Raw genomic sequence first — 19,816 nt, 5'->3', positions numbered from 1 at the left:
CGATGCACAGGGAAGCTTCAGTGTTTAGCCAGCTCTGCGTCAGCACCACTAACACTTATCCGAGTGAGCACGTTTGTGCTCGTGGAGTTTATTAGAAAATGCCTTTTACGGTCGGGTAGAATCGGGTATATCAGAAACTGTTTGCTTTCCATTGCTGCAACAAGTGTCTGTTGGCCATTTTCCGTTACATAAGAGGTGTACAAGTGAAATACAAAGCAGAGTAATGTGATCCACCTCTATGTACATAAAGAAGGACACAATGGAGAGAGACAGGCTGGCCCCTTCTCCAGACCTGTGTCGTCATGGTAACAACAAACAGCAGTAAGGGCTCTTTAGAAAGCATGATGTGCCGAGTCATCAGCCGGCTCACGTGGTAGTAATCGAGGTTGTTTTTGATGTCATACACAGGGGGGTTTAATATGATGTGATATTATTCCAGACTTTTACTCGGGATGAATCGGCTCAACATCGATAAAGTCCCCTGTTGGACAAACTAAGCCTGGTCTTGATTGTCAAAATGTTGCATTGTGGGAGTCTTACACCAAAAGAAGTCATGAAATAAACACTTACATTGTTTCCACCAACATCGGTATGATCCTGATCCTCATTGTATTTGCATCTCTGCTATTTACAACTACAGAAGAACAAACATCTGGACTAAAAAACTTCAATAGATGATAAAAAACAACAACACATTCATCTAAAATGTTTTCTCTGACTTTGGCACAGGTGTCTTTGAAACAGCTGGAAGTGATATTTTGGACGCTGGACTTCGTTCGGTGACATTTCCTCATAACTTTCCCCTTACACTAAGACAGACGGGTCAAGATGTCATTGTACATCAAACATTGCAAAAAGTGATCATTTACAGCTGCAGCATTGTGTTCTGTAGACTGTACCGGCCCAGTGGTGGGTCAACTGGTGGGTCGAGACCCAACAGTGGATTTGGAAGGTGTTTTCAGTGGGCCTATAAAAGATCTATGAAGATCTGTATTTTTAATTGACTTTCTTCAATCTGTCAGGCTTTGTACAATCTGAGGTCAAAACAGCACAGTCTTTCATTAAATAAACTCTGATTGATGGAAAAATGTCAGTCTCCATTTGTCATGAAAGCGTTGCATTTCAGCTCTTTGTTGGGTCTCTGTTTCAGACAATTTCCGACATTTCAAAGAGAATGAGAAATTCACCTTTATGTTAAACAGTTGGAGGTGTTTAGGATTCATTCATTCATCAAAAATACACGAAGAGCATAAAGAAAAGTGTAAAAGTTTCATGGTTTGGTTACACTCGTGATGCTGTCGGACGCGAGGGGAAACGGCGCCTTTCATCTCCAGATTAAAGTTTATTCCTGTTGTTTGTAGATCAGAAATATTCTAAACAGACTCGTGTGTCTATACATTTATTAATTAAATTAAAGAGTTTTATTCCTGCGTTTTGTCTCCATTTAGTGATGTAATCTGTGGTTATTTGATGATGCCCTGCTCGGCCTTTCTGTGAACTGTTACCACCGTTATTACTGAATGTGTAAACTCTAACCATCGAGGTTATCGAAGGAGTCGACCTGCCAGAAACTCTTTCCACTCAGACGCCTCGATGAAGGACCTGTGCTGACGTCTTTCTTGACTCAGCCGTGTTGTGAGAACAGATTCTTGAGCAAGCCGAAGTTTCTCTTTTCTTGTGTTGGCGGCTGTGAAGTTTATTTCGTCGACGGTGTATGAAGCAACTCTTCGACAGCCAGTGGAGATGTTTGTCAAGATGAGCTCACAGTTGGAACAGCTTTGTGTGTCTGCAGCTTCTAAATGTTGCTGTCAGCTTTGACTGCTTTTGCATTTCTCATCCAAAGACGTTTTGTTGACGTAGCTTCTGAATGTTGTCTCTAATCTTCTTTCCACTTGTTTCCAGGTCAAAGACAACGGAGCTCAGGTGTTGACCATGGAGTTTCCAGAGTGAATGAATGTTTCCAGACTGGGTCATGTTATCGCTCAGAGACAGTCCTCCTCTGTCCTGACACAGGGAGTTTTACAACCACAATCTGAACAGTCTACCTCCACACACACACACACACACGTGGACTTCACGCCCTCTGTTTCACCTCTCAGGAGGGTTTTTTTTTCTACCTCCGCACGCTGAGCAGAAACAGACGTACGTAGCTGTAGCAGAAGGCTTTCAGGTATCCGTCACCGCACGCTCGGCTGGCTCTCTTCCTGCTTCGCCGCTTGAGGTGACATCCTAAGCATCAATGTCACGCAGTGGTTGGTGATGTCACAGTCCTGCAACGGACTAGGACTTGGACTTGGACCTGGACCAGGAGCAGTGGAAGGGGAAGGACCGGCAGGGCGGGGTCAAAGAGAGGTCCCTCGGTTTTTGGTTGGCTGTGAAGATGACGAGCAGGACATGGGTCAAGTGGAGGCTGGCATGAAGAACGAGATGTTTCGAGAAGAAGACATGGAGGATTACGACGATGAGTCGGTAAGAGACAGGTGTTGATTCATGCACGCACTGCTAAGTTAATGCTCCCTTTTTTTTTTTTTTGTTTACGACACAGCAAAAAAAAAATCTTCCAACAAGGACTAATTATTTCCTTATCTAATTTGCAGTGAGAAAAAAAATGTAATTGACAGAACTGGAAGCCACAGCTTTGCTTATTTCAGACACCAGGAAATAATGTTTAGAACATTTCAGAGAGGAAAGTTTCATGTGGAATTGGACGCTTGACAGAGAAACAGAAGTAAACAAAGACTGGCATGAGAACAGGACAGTAAATAAACAACTTTAGGACCTGGTCTGTTGTTCAGCTCTGTAGCTATAAAAGGACTTTATGATAGCGCTGTGTTAGCTCCTTACTGACCTGCTCTCTCTTTGCTGGCTCAGTCACGATATCTGTCTCTGTGTACACTTCATTTCATTCTTCAAATGTTGTTCCACTCACTCACTGTGGAACAAAGAAAAGTTGTGTTTCTCATAAATGATGAAATAATTTTACACAGTTTAATGTAACCTGAACAGTGAGAGAACAGTTCGGTGAAAGATTTAAACCAGTAAAATAAAAATAACAATGAAGAATATTATTAAGGAAGGGACTGATCTAATAACGGTATGAGGCGGGATATTTATATAATTTAAATATTATTATTGGACTGACCGAGCCACGTCATCCATCTACTGAAACATTCTCAGCTCGATGACATCTAGAGTCTGAACAGAGAAGTGAGCACACATGGTTTCCATGACGACGTTCAGGCGACAAGGAACAGCTCTGTCTGTGATCAAAATGACAATTTGTACTCTTCAGTTTAAAACATTTAATTTGAAAAGTGAAAACCTGACAGTTGTTGCGGCTTCCTGTTTTATTTGTGCTGCGAGCACAATGTTCAAATAAATCACTTTATTTAATGTACTTTTATTTTTTTCATTTTATTTTTTTCATTTTATTTTCATATTTTTCATTGAATATGAAATTCCAGGTTTACTACAGCTTTGAGTAGCCTTACACATAATACCAACAATTATATCACTATTAACTATGATGAGACAGTTTCAGTATGTGTATCAGAATCACGTCAGACTTGGGGGGGGGAAAAAATCGGGTTGGTTCTCCTCTAAATATAATGATAACATTTGAAGCTCTAAATAAGCTTCCATGCTGACTGGCCTCTTTCATTGTCTTTTTCTCTTCCCGTTCTGTCCTATCATTTATGTAAACCTGTGAACTATGCAAAGCTAGGACAACACATTTCTTCTCTGGGAGACATGGAAGTATTGTACTGTATCGTATAAAACTTAAAGATCCACTTTTTATGATTTTGGTCCTGACTGAAATGAATAACTCACATGCTCTGAAAAAGATGTGAACTAGTAAAAACGTCGACCAATGTCGAACCAATCAAGCCTCTCCACCCCGTGCATGCACAAGCTGAAATCTGCTTCTGGACCAATGGCGCTCGTGCGTGTAAGTGAGGGGCGTGGCTTTTGAGGGTGCACAGAGGGAGGGGGCGGGCGAAGATGGAGCACAGAGCGAATGCTACTTTCAAAATCATGCTAGTTTTCAAAACTGACCAACCCTGCCTTTAACCAAATGGGAGCGGTGCAACCTAATTAATTAGGTCAGGTTATTTATTAATAAAAGAACTGAAGCTTGTTTGGACAAGAAGAATGATAACAAACAACGATAATACTCTCAATCCCAAAATAAGATATCACTCTTTGATGTCTCCCAGTAAAAACCGTTAGCTCCTGTACATTTTAAAAAGCCACCAAAAGTCACATCAGGAGATGAGTTCTGTTTCGCTGTGTGTGAACATATTTAACCCGTCATCTTCTCCGTCCTCAACCCACCAGCCCCCAGAGCGCCAGATTCTGGTGGGCATCTGTGCCATGGTGAAGAAGTCCAAATCCAAGCCCATGACTCAGATCCTGGAGCGCCTGTGTAAGTTTGACTACATCAACGTGGTCATCTTCCCCGAGGAGGTGATCCTGGAGGAACCTGTGGAGAACTGGCCTCTCTGTGACTGCCTCATCTCCTTCCACTCCAAAGGTAAAAAACAAACTACACTCACGAGTTAAAAGCCTCCTGCTGGGCTTCAGGAGGAGAGGGGACCAACATCACAGATCTGTTTACACGGGCCGCTGGTGTCCTGCTGTTGCATCATGTTTCTCCATAAATAATAAACACCTCAAATCTTTTGAACAGCGAATCCAGTTCCTTTAATATTTTAGAGAAAGGACATTGGATAGAGTCAGAAATCCAGGAGAGAGAGAGAGAGAGAGAGAGAGTGGGGAATGACCTGCAGGAAAGTAACCACAGGTCAGATTTGAACCTGGACTAAAGCCTCCGTACATGTGGCACTTGATCTAACCACTGTGCCACTGGCGCCCCACACAGTTTGGTTGTTTGAAGTTTTCTGCTCTAGCGTTATTTCTAAGAGAAAAACAGAATGATGTCCTTTCACATCAAGTCCAGCAGTATTTCATCCTTTTTTTTAAAAAAACCTAATGAGTGAATGTCCTGTGAAGGATCAGTAGGAGCTGTATGTTAGTCTAGGTCTGGATTGTGTCTGCCTGCCCGGCAGCAGTTTATGGGAACTTGTCATCGGAAAAACAAAGAGAACTGTTGGCAGTGGAAACATCTATTTATGGGTTGCAATAAATGTAATTCCTCAGCTGACTTTGTGTGTTTTACAAAGCCGGGGCCTCATGAGCCCGATCAATAAAACTCTTTATGTACATGTCCTCTATCCTAAATGGTACACATGATTCTGCTGCACCGCGCTTTATATTAAGAGCTGAACACATTTGATTGTTTTGTCTATCTGACACAGAAGCTGAGACAAAGATCGGAGTAAAGAGATTTCAAACGTTGCTTATATTTTAAGACGGCATGTTTTTAGGCGTCCTTGAGTCTTAAACAGCAGAATCTAGAAAGTAAAGCCTTCAGCAGTTTTAAATATCTGTCCAACCTTTGCAGTGTGAGGATGATGAGGCGGTCACAGCCTCAGCTGCTTTGGTGTGAAATGCACTGCTTCTAAATGTATTTATTTTGTCCTCCTGTGTTGTCTCTGTGTTCCAGTCGGAGTCTACCACGGGACTGTTTTTCCGTTCTATTTATAAAAGCATTACATTTTTGGATTGTGTGTCCAACCCCGGGGAACATGCTCGGTCCTCTTTTATTATTATTAATAGAAACGTCAGAAATCTAATATTTTAACAACAGACTGTATTTCCTGCCGTCATCCTCTCTGCTTCTGATGAACGTTAAGAGCAGTGAGCTTCTTACAGTGTGATAACTGATTGTGATGTTAAGAATGTGTCGGTACAGTTTCAGTGACCACACACGGACTTGAATAGAAACGAGGAAACTCCAGCACGTCGTTGAGCTGAGAGTGCTGAAAAGGTAGAGGCTCAGTTTAAAGTGGAATTTAAAGATATGACAAGCCTGAGACTATGCAGCTGTGTCAAAACCTATCCAGCACCATTAGAGTGATTTACAGCTTTCATATAAAATACATTACACAGTTTAAATCCCTCAGCTCTTTTGTTTCTGTCCATTTGAAGATGACGTAGAACGAGCAAAAAGCAGGATTTCCTCGAACACGATCATCCTACCTCAAGTGTTAACGTGTGTGTGTGTGTGTGTGTGTGTGTGTGTGTGTGTGTGTGTGTGTGTGTGTGTGTGTGTGTGTGTGTGTGTGTGTGTGTGTGTGTGTGTGTGTGTGTGTGTGTGTGTGTGTGTGTGTGTGTGTGTGTGTGTGTGTGTGTGTGTGTGTGTGTGTGTGTGTGTGTGTGTGTGTGTGTGTGTGTGTGACTCACTCAGGTTTCCCTCTGGACAAGGCTGTGGAGTATGTGAAGCTCAGGAATCCGCTGCTCATCAATGACCTCAACATGCAGTATTTCATACAGGACAGGTAACTCACAGCACGTCAAGGCCTTCAGTCCCCTCTGTGTTTCTACTTCCAAAGAGAAAGGAAGCCATATTCATCCGCTGAATTAAGATGCCACATTTTTAACAGGCTGTTACAATAATGTTTTTGTTGTCTATAGCTTATTTTTTTTAATGTTGTTGATGATGTTAAGGTGGTAAAGGGCATGGGGGGGTAAGTCATCAGTTTGGATTATTCAGGGCTTGATCTGATGCTGCTGTTTGCGTCGAGGATCGGCTTCACTTTATTTTAATTACATTCTGTCAAGATCTGAGATTCATTCAGCCCGCCTCAGCTTAAACTCTCTGCCGGTTTCGATTGTTGGACAAAAGTAAGTGGGAGTCTTCATTTCCAACATTGAGGACCATCCTCGCTGGGCTTCAGAAACCAATGAGTGACATACTGGTACAACGTCCATGTTTTAGACAGTCTTTAGTAAAGGGCTATCAAAAAAATTAAATGAAAATTAACAGTGAATTTTTAAGAAATGATCAAATTTAAGTAGGTGGCTCCACATAATTACCATCCAAGTGGAACTATAAAGGGCTGTCTACACAAACAGCAGAACCTGTAACAATAACTAATCCCTCAGGATATATTACCTTTGGGACAGCAGCCCTACCCCCGTACTTCACCTTCATTAAACCATACGCAGTAGGTTATTTTTCCAAAGCTGACTTCCTCTGTTTGTTTTTTGTTTCTCTGTCAGGAGGGAAGTGTACCGGATCCTGCTGGAGGAGGGCATTGACCTGCCTCGTTATGCCGTGTTGAACCGAGACCCCGACAATCCTGAAGGTGAGAAACGGCTCCACATTCAAAGGTGTGTTCGGTAGGAGCGGCTGTGGCTCAGTTGGTAGAGTCAGTCGGGAAGGTCGCGGGTTTGAACCCCAGCTCCTGCAGCGGCAGGTCCGATGTCTCTTACACAAGAATCCAGCTGCTGCTTATAAATGTGCACAAGTTACTTCAGATGGTCACTTTACATATCAGCCTCCAACATCACTGTGCAAATGTGTAGGAGAGACCTGTGATGCAAAACTCAAGTCCAGCTGACTTTAAAAAAGAATTTTTTTTTAACATTTGCTTCTACGACTTCAAATCTTGAACAGTTTTGGTGTCGTTGCATTCTTTTTGACTTTTCTTCTTAAATGAGTTTAAAGTCGTGTCCCCCTGCTCAGAGTGTAACCTGGTGGAGTGCGAGGACCACGTGGAGGTGAACGGGGAGGTGTTTCCTAAACCCTTCGTGGAGAAACCCGTGTGCGCCGAGGACCACAACGTCTACATTTACTACCCGACATCAGCCGGAGGAGGCAGCCAGCGACTCTTCAGGAAGGTAGATATCAAGCAACCAGCACGCGGCAAACTCTGTCAGCCAGGGGCCGATGTTGTGATCTTTGAGAAACTTACAACAAAGAAACAGGTTTCAGGAATTTGCTCACGTCTACTTAGTTGCCCGTCATGGAAGATTATAAGCTTAATGTTTGTTTGTAGAGTCCGATTTTTCTGTGTTCTTAAAAGAGTAAAAAGAAAATCAAACGTTAAGACTTGTAAAGGTCACACTGACATGTAGCTTGACAAGTTAAACCCGTCACCCTACCTGTTAATGAAGCCGTTGAATTGTAGAAATCTGCTCTCTATAGAAGGAGAAGCGTTTAGATAATTTGGTGGAAACGTTTTTTTTTCCCTTCAGAACAAATTTGGTCCAAAATGCTTTGAGTTGCCTTTCTGAGTCCTGTCTCCCTCGTTGATGTAGATTGGGAGTCGTAGCAGTGTGTATTCCCCGGAAAGCAGCGTACGAAAGACAGGATCCTACATCTACGAGGAGTTCATGCCAACTGATGGCACTGATGTGAAGGTAGTGTGAAGTTTCACTTTAAATGATGGAGGTACGAGGACGTACGCAATGGCCAGTCTGAAAAGTCACATGGAATAAAACATAACGTCATTTTCATACGCTCTAAGACACTTTCTGTGTGTGTGTGTGTGTGTGTGTGTGTGTGTGTGTGTGTGTGTGTGTGTGTGTGTGTGTGTGTGTGTGTGTGTGTGTGTGTGTGTGTGTGTGTGTGTGTGTGTGTGTGTGTGTGTGTGTGTGTGTGTGTGTGTGTGTGTGTGTGTGTGTGTGTGTGTGTGTGTGTGTGTGTGTGTGTGTGTGTGTGTGTGTGTGTGTGTGTGTGTGTGTGTGTGTGTGTGTGTGTGTGTGTGTGTGTGTGTGTGTGTGTGTGTGTGTGTGTGTGTGTGTGTGTGTGTGTGTGTGTGTGTGTGTGTGTGTGTGTGTCAGGTTTACACCGTGGGGCCTGACTACGCCCACGCAGAGGCCCGGAAATCACCTGCCCTGGACGGAAAGGTGGAGAGAGACAGCGAAGGGAAGGAGATCCGTTACCCCGTCATGCTGACCGCCATGGAGAAGCTTGTGGCCCGCAAAGTGTGCCTCGCCTTCAAGGTAAACTTTCCATGTCATGCAGAGGAGGCAGCACAGTGAGAGGGCGCACACACAGGGGAAATTACATTTATTTATGAGCCTTCTCCTCGCCCGTTTACAGCTCTCTCAGGCATCAGTGGTCATAACCACACTGGGTATTTTCTAATGTGAAGTCATCCATTTGGAGTTAACATAAAGAGCCACATAAATGTTCTTAAACACAAAACTCTCAGCTCATTAAACCACTTTTAAAAGACAGAAAGGGACTTGAAAACCAAACAGTGTAAACACAGCCAGTGCAGGAGCCTCCTAATGAGGACTGATTGTTGATATTTGCTGGTTCATATTCCCCAACACTGGTGCACTTGATAAACAGCAGCTGCCATTAGAATGATTCACATCATTATTCACGGCGCAGTTATCAGCAAACATTAAGCTAACAGAGAGCATGCTTGGTGCCTTAACACCCATCATTCATGTACATGACTGATTTGCTTCTAAATCAACTTTTGCGGCTCAAAGTTCTTATTATGCTGCTAACAAAACAGGCTGTGTTTATTATGAAACACGAGTCATTTAGTTTTCTGTGAAAGACAAACAGGAGTAAACAGGATGTGATGGTTTTTGGTTAAACAGAGAAAAACAAGATATTTACATTCAGATTATGTGTTGAAGTGCAAGGCAATAGATTATTCTGTCAGTATAGACGTCAGAGTAAGTTTCTCATTGGTTGAGTGACCTTCTCAGTCTTAGCATTGCTTGTTGTTGTTTGTTTTTTGGGGGGCTTTTTGTGCCTTTTATTTGAGACAGTGGATAGAGTCAGAAATCAGGGGGAGAGAGAGCATGTGTGGGGAACGACATGCAGGTACGGAGCCACAGATCAGATTTGAACCCAAGCCCCGCCCCCTTGGAGGGCTTACACCTCTGTACATAAGAGTGCACACACTAACCACTAGGCTTCTGGTGCTCCCAAAAAGGCATCATGTTTTATCTGCATTGATAGAACCATGCTTTGTTTGTCTTGTTCTCCTCTTAAAAACAAACTTTCCGTGTTAAATATTATATGTGTCCCCTTTTATGGATCACGTCCCCAATGCGTGTTTACATTTATTTCAACCTTTTTTTTATTCATGCAGCAAACAGTGTGTGGGTTCGACCTGCTCCGAGCCAACGGCCACTCCTTCGTCTGTGATGTCAACGGCTTCAGCTTCGTCAAAAACTCCATGAAGTATTACGATGATTGTGCCAAAGTGCTGGGGTAGGTAACATGTCTCACTAAACATGTCTCACTAAACATGTAGATATAAACGTCAGTCTAAAGGTCTGAACTTTTACTGGCCAGCAGCCGGACTGAAGAAATTCGGTGTATTGACGCCTGTAAAGCTTCTGTTCATGATGAGCAGTATCAAGTCCTCAGGATTGAAGAGCTTGACTGTATGAAGGAGCGGTTTCCTCTTCTTGTTTCTCGACATGACATCTGTGGCTCTTATCTCTGACGCGTCTTGTTGTACCTTTTTAAAGGAAATATTGCCTCCAAGCTGTCATGCTGTAATTTATCCGGAGCTTCAGACAGCTCACAGGAGCCTGCTGTCAGCTTTGCATCCGAGTTAGTCTCTGATTTATCACCTGTCCTTCCAGGCAGAGTAACTATAGACTCATGGCTAAAGACTCATAAAATGTGCTAATTGAAGGACACTGCTGTTCTGTAATGGACACTAGCTTTAACAAAATTCCTCCATTTTGGAAGCTCAGGTAGCATACAAAGCCAGGACCTCACAGGAGATGACATATATAAAAACATATGATTTATTTGAGTTATAACCTGAACCTTTTGTACTGTGTGATTAGCATGCTAATGAGCTGCAGAGGCTTTCTAGATAGTTTAGAACTGAAGAAGCCTTTTGAAGGAGAGGTAACTTGTCTTTGGATCGAGCTTCAAATTTACCATCTGTTCACTTTGAGGATTTCAATCTGGTTTTTTTTTCTTTATTTAACATCTTCATCAGGAACATGGTGATGAGGGAGTTAGCCCCCCAGTTTCACATCCCCTGGTCTATCCCCATGGAAGCTGAAGACATCCCCATCGTCCCAACGACTTCAGGGACCATGTACGTACTGATGACCCCCTCCTGGAAAAAAACATGCGTCTCAGTGAACAAGCGTGCAAATGATTTAATGTACAACTGATGAGATACTGCAAAAAATCTGTGAGCCTTATCTTTAAAATCCAAAAAGACAGGTTCTCTTAAAAGACTCGAAAACGTCATGTTGCAACCACGATCTAAATGTAATATTGAATCAATACTCACAAAGACGTAACACTTCTTTAGTATATCTAAATTATCTGTTTTTGATAAAGTTGCTTTTTGGGCCTTCTTGCCTTCTTTAGATAGGACTACTGAAGAGAGGCAGGACATGTTTGGAGCAGAGAGAGATAGACTATAGCCTCTGTACATGGGGCGTGTGACATAACCAGTGGGCTATCAGCTGACGTTCTTTTTGTGACGAGGGTTTCGTGGGTCAGATAAAAGCTACATGCTGTTCCTTGTTCTTTTTTTAACCTCTCCACTCCTCCGTTCGATCCAGGATGGAGCTGCGCTGTGTTATCGCCATCATCCGCCACGGAGACCGCACACCGAAGCAGAAGATGAAGATGGAGGTCCGACATCCTCTGTAAGGCTTTTGGACCTCAGCGTTAAGTTTAGCCTCCCTCTTCCTGTTAGAGTAAACTCAAAGTCATAAAAACTTCTCTCTTCCTGTCACGTTTCACTCAGTTATAGACATTTATAAAAGATGATTTCGCACCTTTAAATAAATTTCAATACATTTCCTGATCAGATGCAACTGAATCCTGCTGTGTGACATTGTTTCTCTGCCCAGTTTCTTTGAGTTGTTTGAGAAGTACGGAGGCTACAAGTCAGGAAAACTGAAGCTGAAGAAGCCCAAACAGCTGCAGGTGAGTGAGAGTGATTCTAATCTCCGGTAATTGTGTTTCCCACGGATCCTTCTCTTGTGTCTGTGTTTATTTCTTAAAGATTATGAATGAATCCTCTGAAGGGGAACGGATGGTTTCAGATGATATGATTTAATTATATATAATTATGGTAATTGATCGGAGACTATAATTATCTCTGCATGGATGCTTTCATCCTGTCATTGTGCCTCATGTTCTTTTAAGTCTTGTACAAGCTGCCGTCTTTACTGTCAGTCCTGTCTCAGGCGTGATTCGCTCTTTTAGTCTGCGAGGTAAACAGTCAAATGAAGGATAACTGCCTCCTCGTCTGCAGGAAGTGCTGGACATCGCCCGCCTGCTGCTGGTCGAGCTGGGCCAGCACACCGACTGTGAAATCGAGGAGAAAAAATCTAAACTGGAGCAGCTGAAGACTGTCCTGGAGATGTGAGTGAAGCCTGAACGTCGATCACACACACACACCATCATCTCCACATTTCCCTCAGCCGCCTTTCATCAGACATCCACTCATGATGCAAAACTAGCCTCATTCTTCCCACAATCCACCGGGGTTCAGTCATTTTGATCTCATTACTCACAGACACAGATTTATTCCTTCCTCCCTTTTGTGTCTCTAACTCATTGCTTTATCTTGTCTTCCCTCCTCTGTCTCTCTCTTTTCTCCTTCCCACCCATCCCTCCTTCTTTCCTCTCCAAAAGGGAATCCAGCTTGAATGACACTCAGTACGCACCCTCTCCCTTGTCACTTTAAAGGCTGAGGTTTCACCACCCTCCTTTTCTGTAGTCTACCTAGAATGTGTACAAAATATTTGGAAAACTTTATTTTTCACTGACACTAACAGAGGCGAGACATCTTTTTTTTAAATTTATTTATTTTTATATCATCTTATGCTTAAGACTGGGGGTGACCCCCGACTTTCCCCTCGTCCACAGATCTTTGAATGACTTTTTTTTAAAATTTTATCAGCATATTTTATTAAACCAAGTTTAAGACATACAGTGCGATTGGACTCATTCCATTTTCTCATTTGCGACATTAAAGATAAACCATGTTATTAAACTATTCACGAAACAACGTTTTTCTCCTGCTCCTTCACTGACCATTTCAAGATCGTACCGATCGTAACGTTCAACATAAACAGTCCTGCTGCATCAGTAAGGGTCTAATCCTTTAATCCAGACACATCACATTCCTAAAGTTTCTTTCTGACTGCGACAGATCAAAATGCCGGCCTCACTCTGACCTTCCGATTGATCTCATTTGGCCAATTAGGACTGTCCATATACTGTTACCAGCCAATAATCACGAGTGAGAGCCAGAGTTTTAAAAAGGATCTGCGGGCCTCAGCTCTGTTTTAGGCACGTGACTGTGCAGGTGATTGATGATCCTTGTAGCCATTGAAATCCTGAACACAGATCTTTGCCAATCTCACAGACGAACGCAGGCGAGTTTATGACTGAGGCTCTTTTAATCAAATCAAGGAAGATTCGACTGCATGGGGTCACCCCTCCTTTAGCACCCACTAATTTAGAGAACAAGACGAGTGTAGTACCCGACATTTCAGATCATGATATGGAACGTATTCCTGATGTTTTGTACACTGAGTGTATCAGTTTCCATTAACATCCATCTATTTGAGTCATTAACACTGCACACATACACAGTCAAATGGATTTGACGGTCTCTCTGGGTTTCTGTGTATGGGAATCAGTGTGTGCTGTGCTAGTTGTATGCATGCTGTAAACACCACGTCATGTCTTTCTTCCTCTCACTTCTTCTTCTTTCACAGCGCTTTGAAAAGTCAAACAAATCGTAGTCTTGGCAAATTTACAAAGCGGTGCAAACTTAAGACAGCAGAGGAACATTTTTCTGATGCATCTTTTTGATATTGTCATCGAGCAGGGGTCTAGTGATGTGTCATTATGTGACGGCTGTTTCCAGATAGTTTCATTGTCTCTAGTGCTGAAGATAGAATGGTCAACATGTGACAAAGCTCGCTCGCTCGCTGGCGTGCACGCGACAGAATGAATATGTGTCGTGACCTGATACTTCCATAAGAAACGCTTACTTGAACGGAGTGCCGTGTGATGGCGTCGCCTCCGAGCGCAGCGACAGCCGCTCAGATTCTCTGGCTTGCCTCCCGACGTATCTATCCTGGTTCAGCATCCCTCATCATGTGGCTCTCTGAGGCGTCCGCTCAGCTGCCCGTCCCATTAAACAACACCACGCGCTCGTTAGTCTGCAGGATGTGCGAAATTCTTACTCAAGCGAAGTGTGCTTGGCAAGAAGAGGCTCCTCCCGAGCCTGTGTTTGCGTGTGATACTTCAGAGATTAACAACATGATTGAAATTGGTCTTGATTTTCAACGTTCATGCTCGTGAAGGCGGTCATGCACACATAATCACACCGTCTCCTGTGTCTCTTTTTCTCATGCACATGTGCACAGTCACACTCTGAAATCGGACCTCAGGGTCTGTTGGGAGCTATCGGCCGTTAGCTGACCCAAAGTACCCTCTGAGTGATGGAAGTATTGCTAAACCATTAACCAGCGCTGGTACTTGGTTGTGCGTATACTCCGTGTTTTAGATTGGAAGAAGACGATGCCTTCTCTGCTCTCTGAAGCTCTCGTAGGAGGAGGAGTCATGTTGTGTCAGATGTTTGTAATGATCCCATACGACTGGATAAATCCTCTGTGTGTATCTGTGTGCTTTTACTGTGTGTCTGTTTCAAACATGTGTTGTGTCTGCTCGGCATTTGTGTGTGTGTGTGTTCTGTCTCTGCAGGTACGGTCATTTCTCAGGTATCAACAGGAAAGTTCAGCTGACCTACTTGCGTAACGGCCAACCTAAAGCTTCAAGCGAAGAGGAAGGTGAGAAGATTTAGGCCACGAGTCGACGCGAGACAGAGGAGCTGAAATATCAATGAAAAAGCATCAACTTGTGTGCAGCGGGCGTGTCACTCACTTAGACCGTAACACGGGAAGGTTACAGTCGGAATCAGGGGATAAAAATGAAACGATGAATTGATTGAAGTTACTTGTTTCTTTTAGAAAAGGGTCGTTTTCCTTCCAATCAGAGTTCTGAAAGTAGCCTGTTAGTGCTGGTCTTGATTTTGACTCGGGAGTCTACCCGGTCTGAGACCGAGACAAGGCCACGTAAAAACGCTTTCCACTCTGAGACGTGACCTTCAAAAAGCGGTCTCAAGGTCACCCTCGAATATATGAACCACAGCAGCTTGGCATCACAGTGCTGTACAGAATTACACTCTGGAAAGGCATGTTGAGTTTATTTTATTTTAATTATTGCAGGTGATGACTACTTTCAAGGCTTTTTTTTAATGTGGAAGCCAATAAAAACTTAGAGGGGAATCAGATGTGACATTTTAAAGGGATGTGAATGATAAACATTTTGTAGAGTGACTTCTGATTTAAGTTTAAACGCAATGTTTTTGTTTTTTTCCCCTCCAGACTCGAAGAAGGACGGTCCGTCTCTGCTGCTGGTGTTGAAGTGGGGGGGCGAGCTGACACCTGCAGGCCGGGTTCAGGCTGAGGAGCTGGGCAGGGCCTTTCGCTGCATGTACCCAGGAGGTCAAGGTACCACTGAGTACACGCTCGCACACATCAGTGAAGGGTTTCACTCCTGAGGGATCCTTCAACACGCTCATGTCCTTCCATTATGTTAAAGTTTGATATCTGTACTTATTCTCAGAGAAGGTATCGGATACATTTAGAAAAGCAATTTAACAAATGTGTCAAGTTTAATGATAAAAGTTATAGTTGTTAGAAAAGTCTTTAAAATAATTTGAATTTTTTCTTTCAATAAAAGGAGCACATTCCCTCTACACACACACACACACACACACACACACACACACACACACACACACACACACACACACACACACACACACACACACAGAGTAAACTAGAACCCATGTGGTTAAAACTTTATCTCTAAATATTTTCATTTATTGCAGTCAGGAGGGGAAATGTTGACAGCTCATTCTGAGCTCACTGAAGTTTATTTCCAGCCTCTCTCATCACTCATTTGGAGCACCACAGTGTGCAGCGTCAACACTGCATAGCTGACATGCGTCGTGTCAAAGGTTGAGGTTATTTTAGGGTCCATGGTCCAGACTTTCAGGCTTCTTGCAGCTTATACAGAGTTAGTCTGCAAAGACTTGATACAGAATCCTTAAAGATAAAGACGAAATACATGAGATCATGTTTTATAGCTTGTGCCTCGATAATGGATATTTGGACAATCCTTTGAATCAAAGTTGAGACCAAAACATACAGACAAGGCTGCTCATTGGTCACTGCAGCCGGTACACACAGAGCCAGATGCCATGATATCAGCAGACACATGTGGAGGTTACATGAAGGTTTCTGTCCCTTATTTACATTTCAGAACTTTTAACAGGTTTCATCCACAGGTTACACTGTCAGGCTTTTCTTCTTAATGCTTTGTTTTCGACTGCATGCAAAACAACTCAAACCCACCTGCAGCACAACTGGAAGTAGAAGCATTCCCTTTGTCGCGTCTTTTCTTATGGAAACAAGGCCCTTTTCTCATCCTAGCCACTGTTTTCATACCTTTTTTTTCTCCTTCACAGTTTTGTCTATTAACTCTTCTCCTCTCTTCTTACCTGTTGTTGCACTGTGTAAACTACTAGCCGGTAACCGGCGGTCCCTTGGCTGTGAGTCCCCTATTGACTTTGGTAAGAGAAGGGTTTCCTGGATGCCACCGCTCGCCCGCTCCTCTCTCATCACTGCGCCCACTAACACGCTTTGATCTCTCCTCTCATCTCATCGTGATTATCGTTTCATTTCACTTTGAGACAAGCCCGGCTTGTCCTACATTCAGATTGCTGTGGATTGTTTGTGTCGCCAGTGATGTGTTCCCGAGGTGACCCTGTTGCTTTTGGTCACTTGTTCACCCAAACAAAGGAGGCAAAATTGACTGCAGTTTGTCATTGTGAGCTAACGCGGATCATCTCGCACTAATCTTACTGCATTTTTTACCATGAATTCCTGGGACGTGGTTGTTTTATTAAGAGCCAGCCTGAATCAGATTGATTTATTTTGAGCCTTGAAAAAGCCGCATACATGTCCCAGAACTTTTCAGTGATGTGAGGCATTATAACACGGACCCGTCTGTTGTATAAAAACAGACTGTTTGGCTTTACACTAAAGAAAAATGCATGAAGGATCAGTGTGATTTGCTCTGTGGTGCATCCACTTCCTCCAGTTACGTTCATTAAAGATGATAATCTGAAGTATGTTGCTCTCTGTCCAGGGGAGCTGTCCGCAGTAACTGTGGGTTGTACTCAACATTTGCTTCACTTTCACTTCATGTTATTTTTTCACAAGTTCGAAAGTTAAATTTAAAACAACTTCTAAAACGTGACGAGGACAATGCATCTGAACTGAAAGTGACGTTGCACCAGCACAGGTGCTCAATCAGATGTGTGGCTTTTTGTGAATTAAAATGCTTGGTACTTTTGGGTACAATCAAAAAAAAAAAAAAAGTGTTCTTTCCTGTAAACTTCCTGCTGAAATCCACCGCATTAATCAAGGCAAATCAACCGGCCGTAACCACCAGTGAACAACATGCACCACTCTACAATCTTCCAGGTGACTACGCCGGGTTTCCTGGATGTGGCCTCCTGCGCCTGCACAGCACTTACCGCCATGACTTGAAGATTTATGCCTCTGATGAAGGAAGGGTGCAGATGACAGCAGCTGCTTTTGCAAAGGTAACAGTGCTCAAAAAAAAAAAATGTCCCTTTTGATTGAGTTAAGGACCTGAGACAGACCTCAGGGACAGAACGCCTCAGATACTAGTCCTCCTCTGTCATTATGCAGTGATAAATGACACAAGAATAAACATCTTTGATTTTGTATACTTTCGTCATGTGCATCATTTGAAATAGAGGGACGTAAAAAAAAAAGTTCAAGAAGACTTTCTTTCAAGGGGAACACTTTCCTACCTGTTGTGACATCTTTCTGTTGACACAGCTGTAGTTGTTGTAAAGGCAGCCTGGCATATTGTGCACTGAGGTCTAAACATTGGCCTGCATTGCAAATGACTCTTATTCTTTAATTTGCTGGCTAATAGCTGCTTGATTACTTTGTGTGTTGACAAAATGTTTACAGCAGAGTCCAACCTAAAAAATATTAAGATTTAAGCAACAACTCTTAGAGCTTAGACAATCTGAGGGCTGGTAGTCCAGTGGTTATGTTGCACGCCCTTTTCCTGTCTCTCAGCCTCTTTGACTTGAGTTCCCTTTCTCTGGTTTCTCGTCAGGGGCTGCTGGCTCTAGAAGGTGAACTGACTCCCATCCTGGTCCAGATGGTGAAGAGTGCCAACATGAACGGCCTGCTGGACAGCGACAGCGACTCTCTGACCGACTGCCAACAGAAGGTAAAGGCAGGGCTGCATGAAATCATGCAGAAGGACCAGGACTTCACAGAAGAGGACTATCAGAAGGTATGAGGCAAACGTGTGTGTGTGTGTGTGTGTGTGTGTGTGTGTGTGTGTGTGTGTGTGTGTGTGTGTGTGTGTGTGTGTGTGTGTGTGTGTGTGTGTGTGTGTGTGTGTGTGTGTGTGTGTGTGTGTGTGTGTGTGTGTGTGTGTGTGTGTGTGTGTGTGTGTGTGTGTGTGTGTGTGTGTGTGTGTGTGTGTGTGTGTGTGTGTGTGTGTGTGTGTGTGTGTGTTGATAAGATAACTCGTACAGCGTGTTCTTGGCCAGAAAGTTTAAACAGTAGTCAGTCTTTGTTCTTCAAATATTTCAGCTTTACAAAGAATTGTGAAAATATTGTTCTTTCCCATTGTGACGTACTTTCCATTAATAGTATTTGTGTGGACATATTGTTAGTTTGGAATCAATTCGTGATTCCACTGAAACGGTAGGGGTTTCTGTATCTGTGTTAAATGAATGATTAGGACATTATCAAACAGACTTGTGGATCATCTTAGATTTATTTATCCATGGTCAAATAACATAATAACATAACAAACAATGGCTCAGACATGCTTCATGACCAGAACCTTACAGTTACTGGCATGCTGCTCACAATCTCACATGCTAGTGAACCAGGACTCCGCAGTCACTGGACCCGTGCTGACCAGGATCTCACGATCACTGGCAAAGTATTCTTCTTCACAGTGTTCCTTATATTCTACTAGAAAGACAGCCCACAAATACTTATACTCTGTATAAGGCATGAAGAACTCATCTCCTTGACTCAAATGTCAAACATCTATGTTAAGCTAAATCTCTCCGACAACAACAGACGCTTGGCTCCAAACCAAATATAACTCTGCTACTACTGTAATATGATCTCTTACACATGTATGTTGTACATCTTCACAAACCTAAATGAATTACTCTCACATGGTTGACACAATTAAAAGATATATCCACAAATGTATCCAGATGAATGAATACATGAAAATACGTACTATCACATATGTTGATACTGAGCTCAAACGGTCATGATCAGCCATAAAACAATAAATCAATACCCCACACCTGTGTCACACCTCATGAAATCAGGAAAAGCTCCAGCTTGGAAAAGCCAGTTTCACAAAGATTAGTTTGTTAAAATTCTGTTACGCTAGAAGCTTAAATGTCTTACGTTCCTGGCCAAAATGAGTCCAGAAAAAAAAAACCCTCTTTTCGATTCTTTTATCAGAGAAGTCCCTCCTGAAAGCATTATTTGCTGTGTTATGTAATCTGCCCCTTCTGTTTTCAATTGTCTCCCAGTTGGCCCCTACTGGCAGCCCATCGCTGGTGAACTCAATGAAGGTCATACAGAATCCAGTCAAAACCTGTGACAAGGTGTACGCCCTCATCCAGAGTCTCACCTCACAGATCCGAAAGAGGCTCGAGGACCCGAAGTCTGCAGGTAGTTTGAACTCGTAACACCTGCCTCTCCGGGTCAAATCTCATGTATTTTATGACCAATGTTTCAAGCTAAAGATCACCAGATTGGTCCTCGTGTCCTC

General features: G+C 43.0%; 1 protein-coding gene across 6 annotated transcripts in view; it reads left to right on the top strand.

Annotated features, from left to right (window-relative positions):
- Positions 1 to 19,816, top strand: part of ppip5k1b (diphosphoinositol pentakisphosphate kinase 1b) — a 53,324-nt gene that overhangs the window by 8,752 nt on the left and 24,756 nt on the right. For 3 of the 6 annotated variants that reach the window (XM_079345904.1, XM_079345905.1, XM_079345901.1), the window contains exons 2-18: positions 1,903 to 2,469; positions 4,339 to 4,534; positions 6,311 to 6,401; positions 7,126 to 7,211; positions 7,592 to 7,746; positions 8,167 to 8,268; positions 8,692 to 8,853; positions 9,969 to 10,090; positions 10,839 to 10,940; positions 11,419 to 11,505; positions 11,713 to 11,788; positions 12,120 to 12,229; positions 14,588 to 14,673; positions 15,271 to 15,396; positions 17,440 to 17,561; positions 18,113 to 18,295; positions 19,575 to 19,716. In XM_079345904.1, coding sequence (XP_079202030.1) covers positions 2,260 to 2,469; positions 4,339 to 4,534; positions 6,311 to 6,401; positions 7,126 to 7,211; positions 7,592 to 7,746; positions 8,167 to 8,268; positions 8,692 to 8,853; positions 9,969 to 10,090; positions 10,839 to 10,940; positions 11,419 to 11,505; positions 11,713 to 11,788; positions 12,120 to 12,229; positions 14,588 to 14,673; positions 15,271 to 15,396; positions 17,440 to 17,561; positions 18,113 to 18,295; positions 19,575 to 19,716 — 2,158 coding nt within the window. In that variant the 5' untranslated portion in view covers positions 1,903 to 2,259. Of the gene's footprint in view, positions 1 to 1,902; positions 2,470 to 4,338; positions 4,535 to 6,310; positions 6,402 to 7,125; positions 7,212 to 7,573; positions 7,747 to 8,166; positions 8,269 to 8,691; positions 8,854 to 9,968; positions 10,091 to 10,838; positions 10,941 to 11,418; positions 11,506 to 11,712; positions 11,789 to 12,119; positions 12,230 to 14,587; positions 14,674 to 15,270; positions 15,397 to 17,439; positions 17,562 to 18,112; positions 18,296 to 19,574; positions 19,717 to 19,816 lie in introns of all 6 variants that reach the window. The other 3 variants (XM_079345903.1, XM_079345902.1, XM_079345900.1) reach the window with 1 other exon arrangement.

This window comes from Symphodus melops, assembly GCF_947650265.1.
Source record: "Symphodus melops genome assembly, chromosome: 6".
In the NCBI taxonomy this organism is placed as follows: domain Eukaryota; kingdom Metazoa; phylum Chordata; class Actinopteri; order Labriformes; family Labridae; genus Symphodus; species Symphodus melops.
The sequence above is the reverse complement of the archived record's forward strand: the minus strand, read 5'-3'. Positions and strand labels throughout refer to the sequence as shown.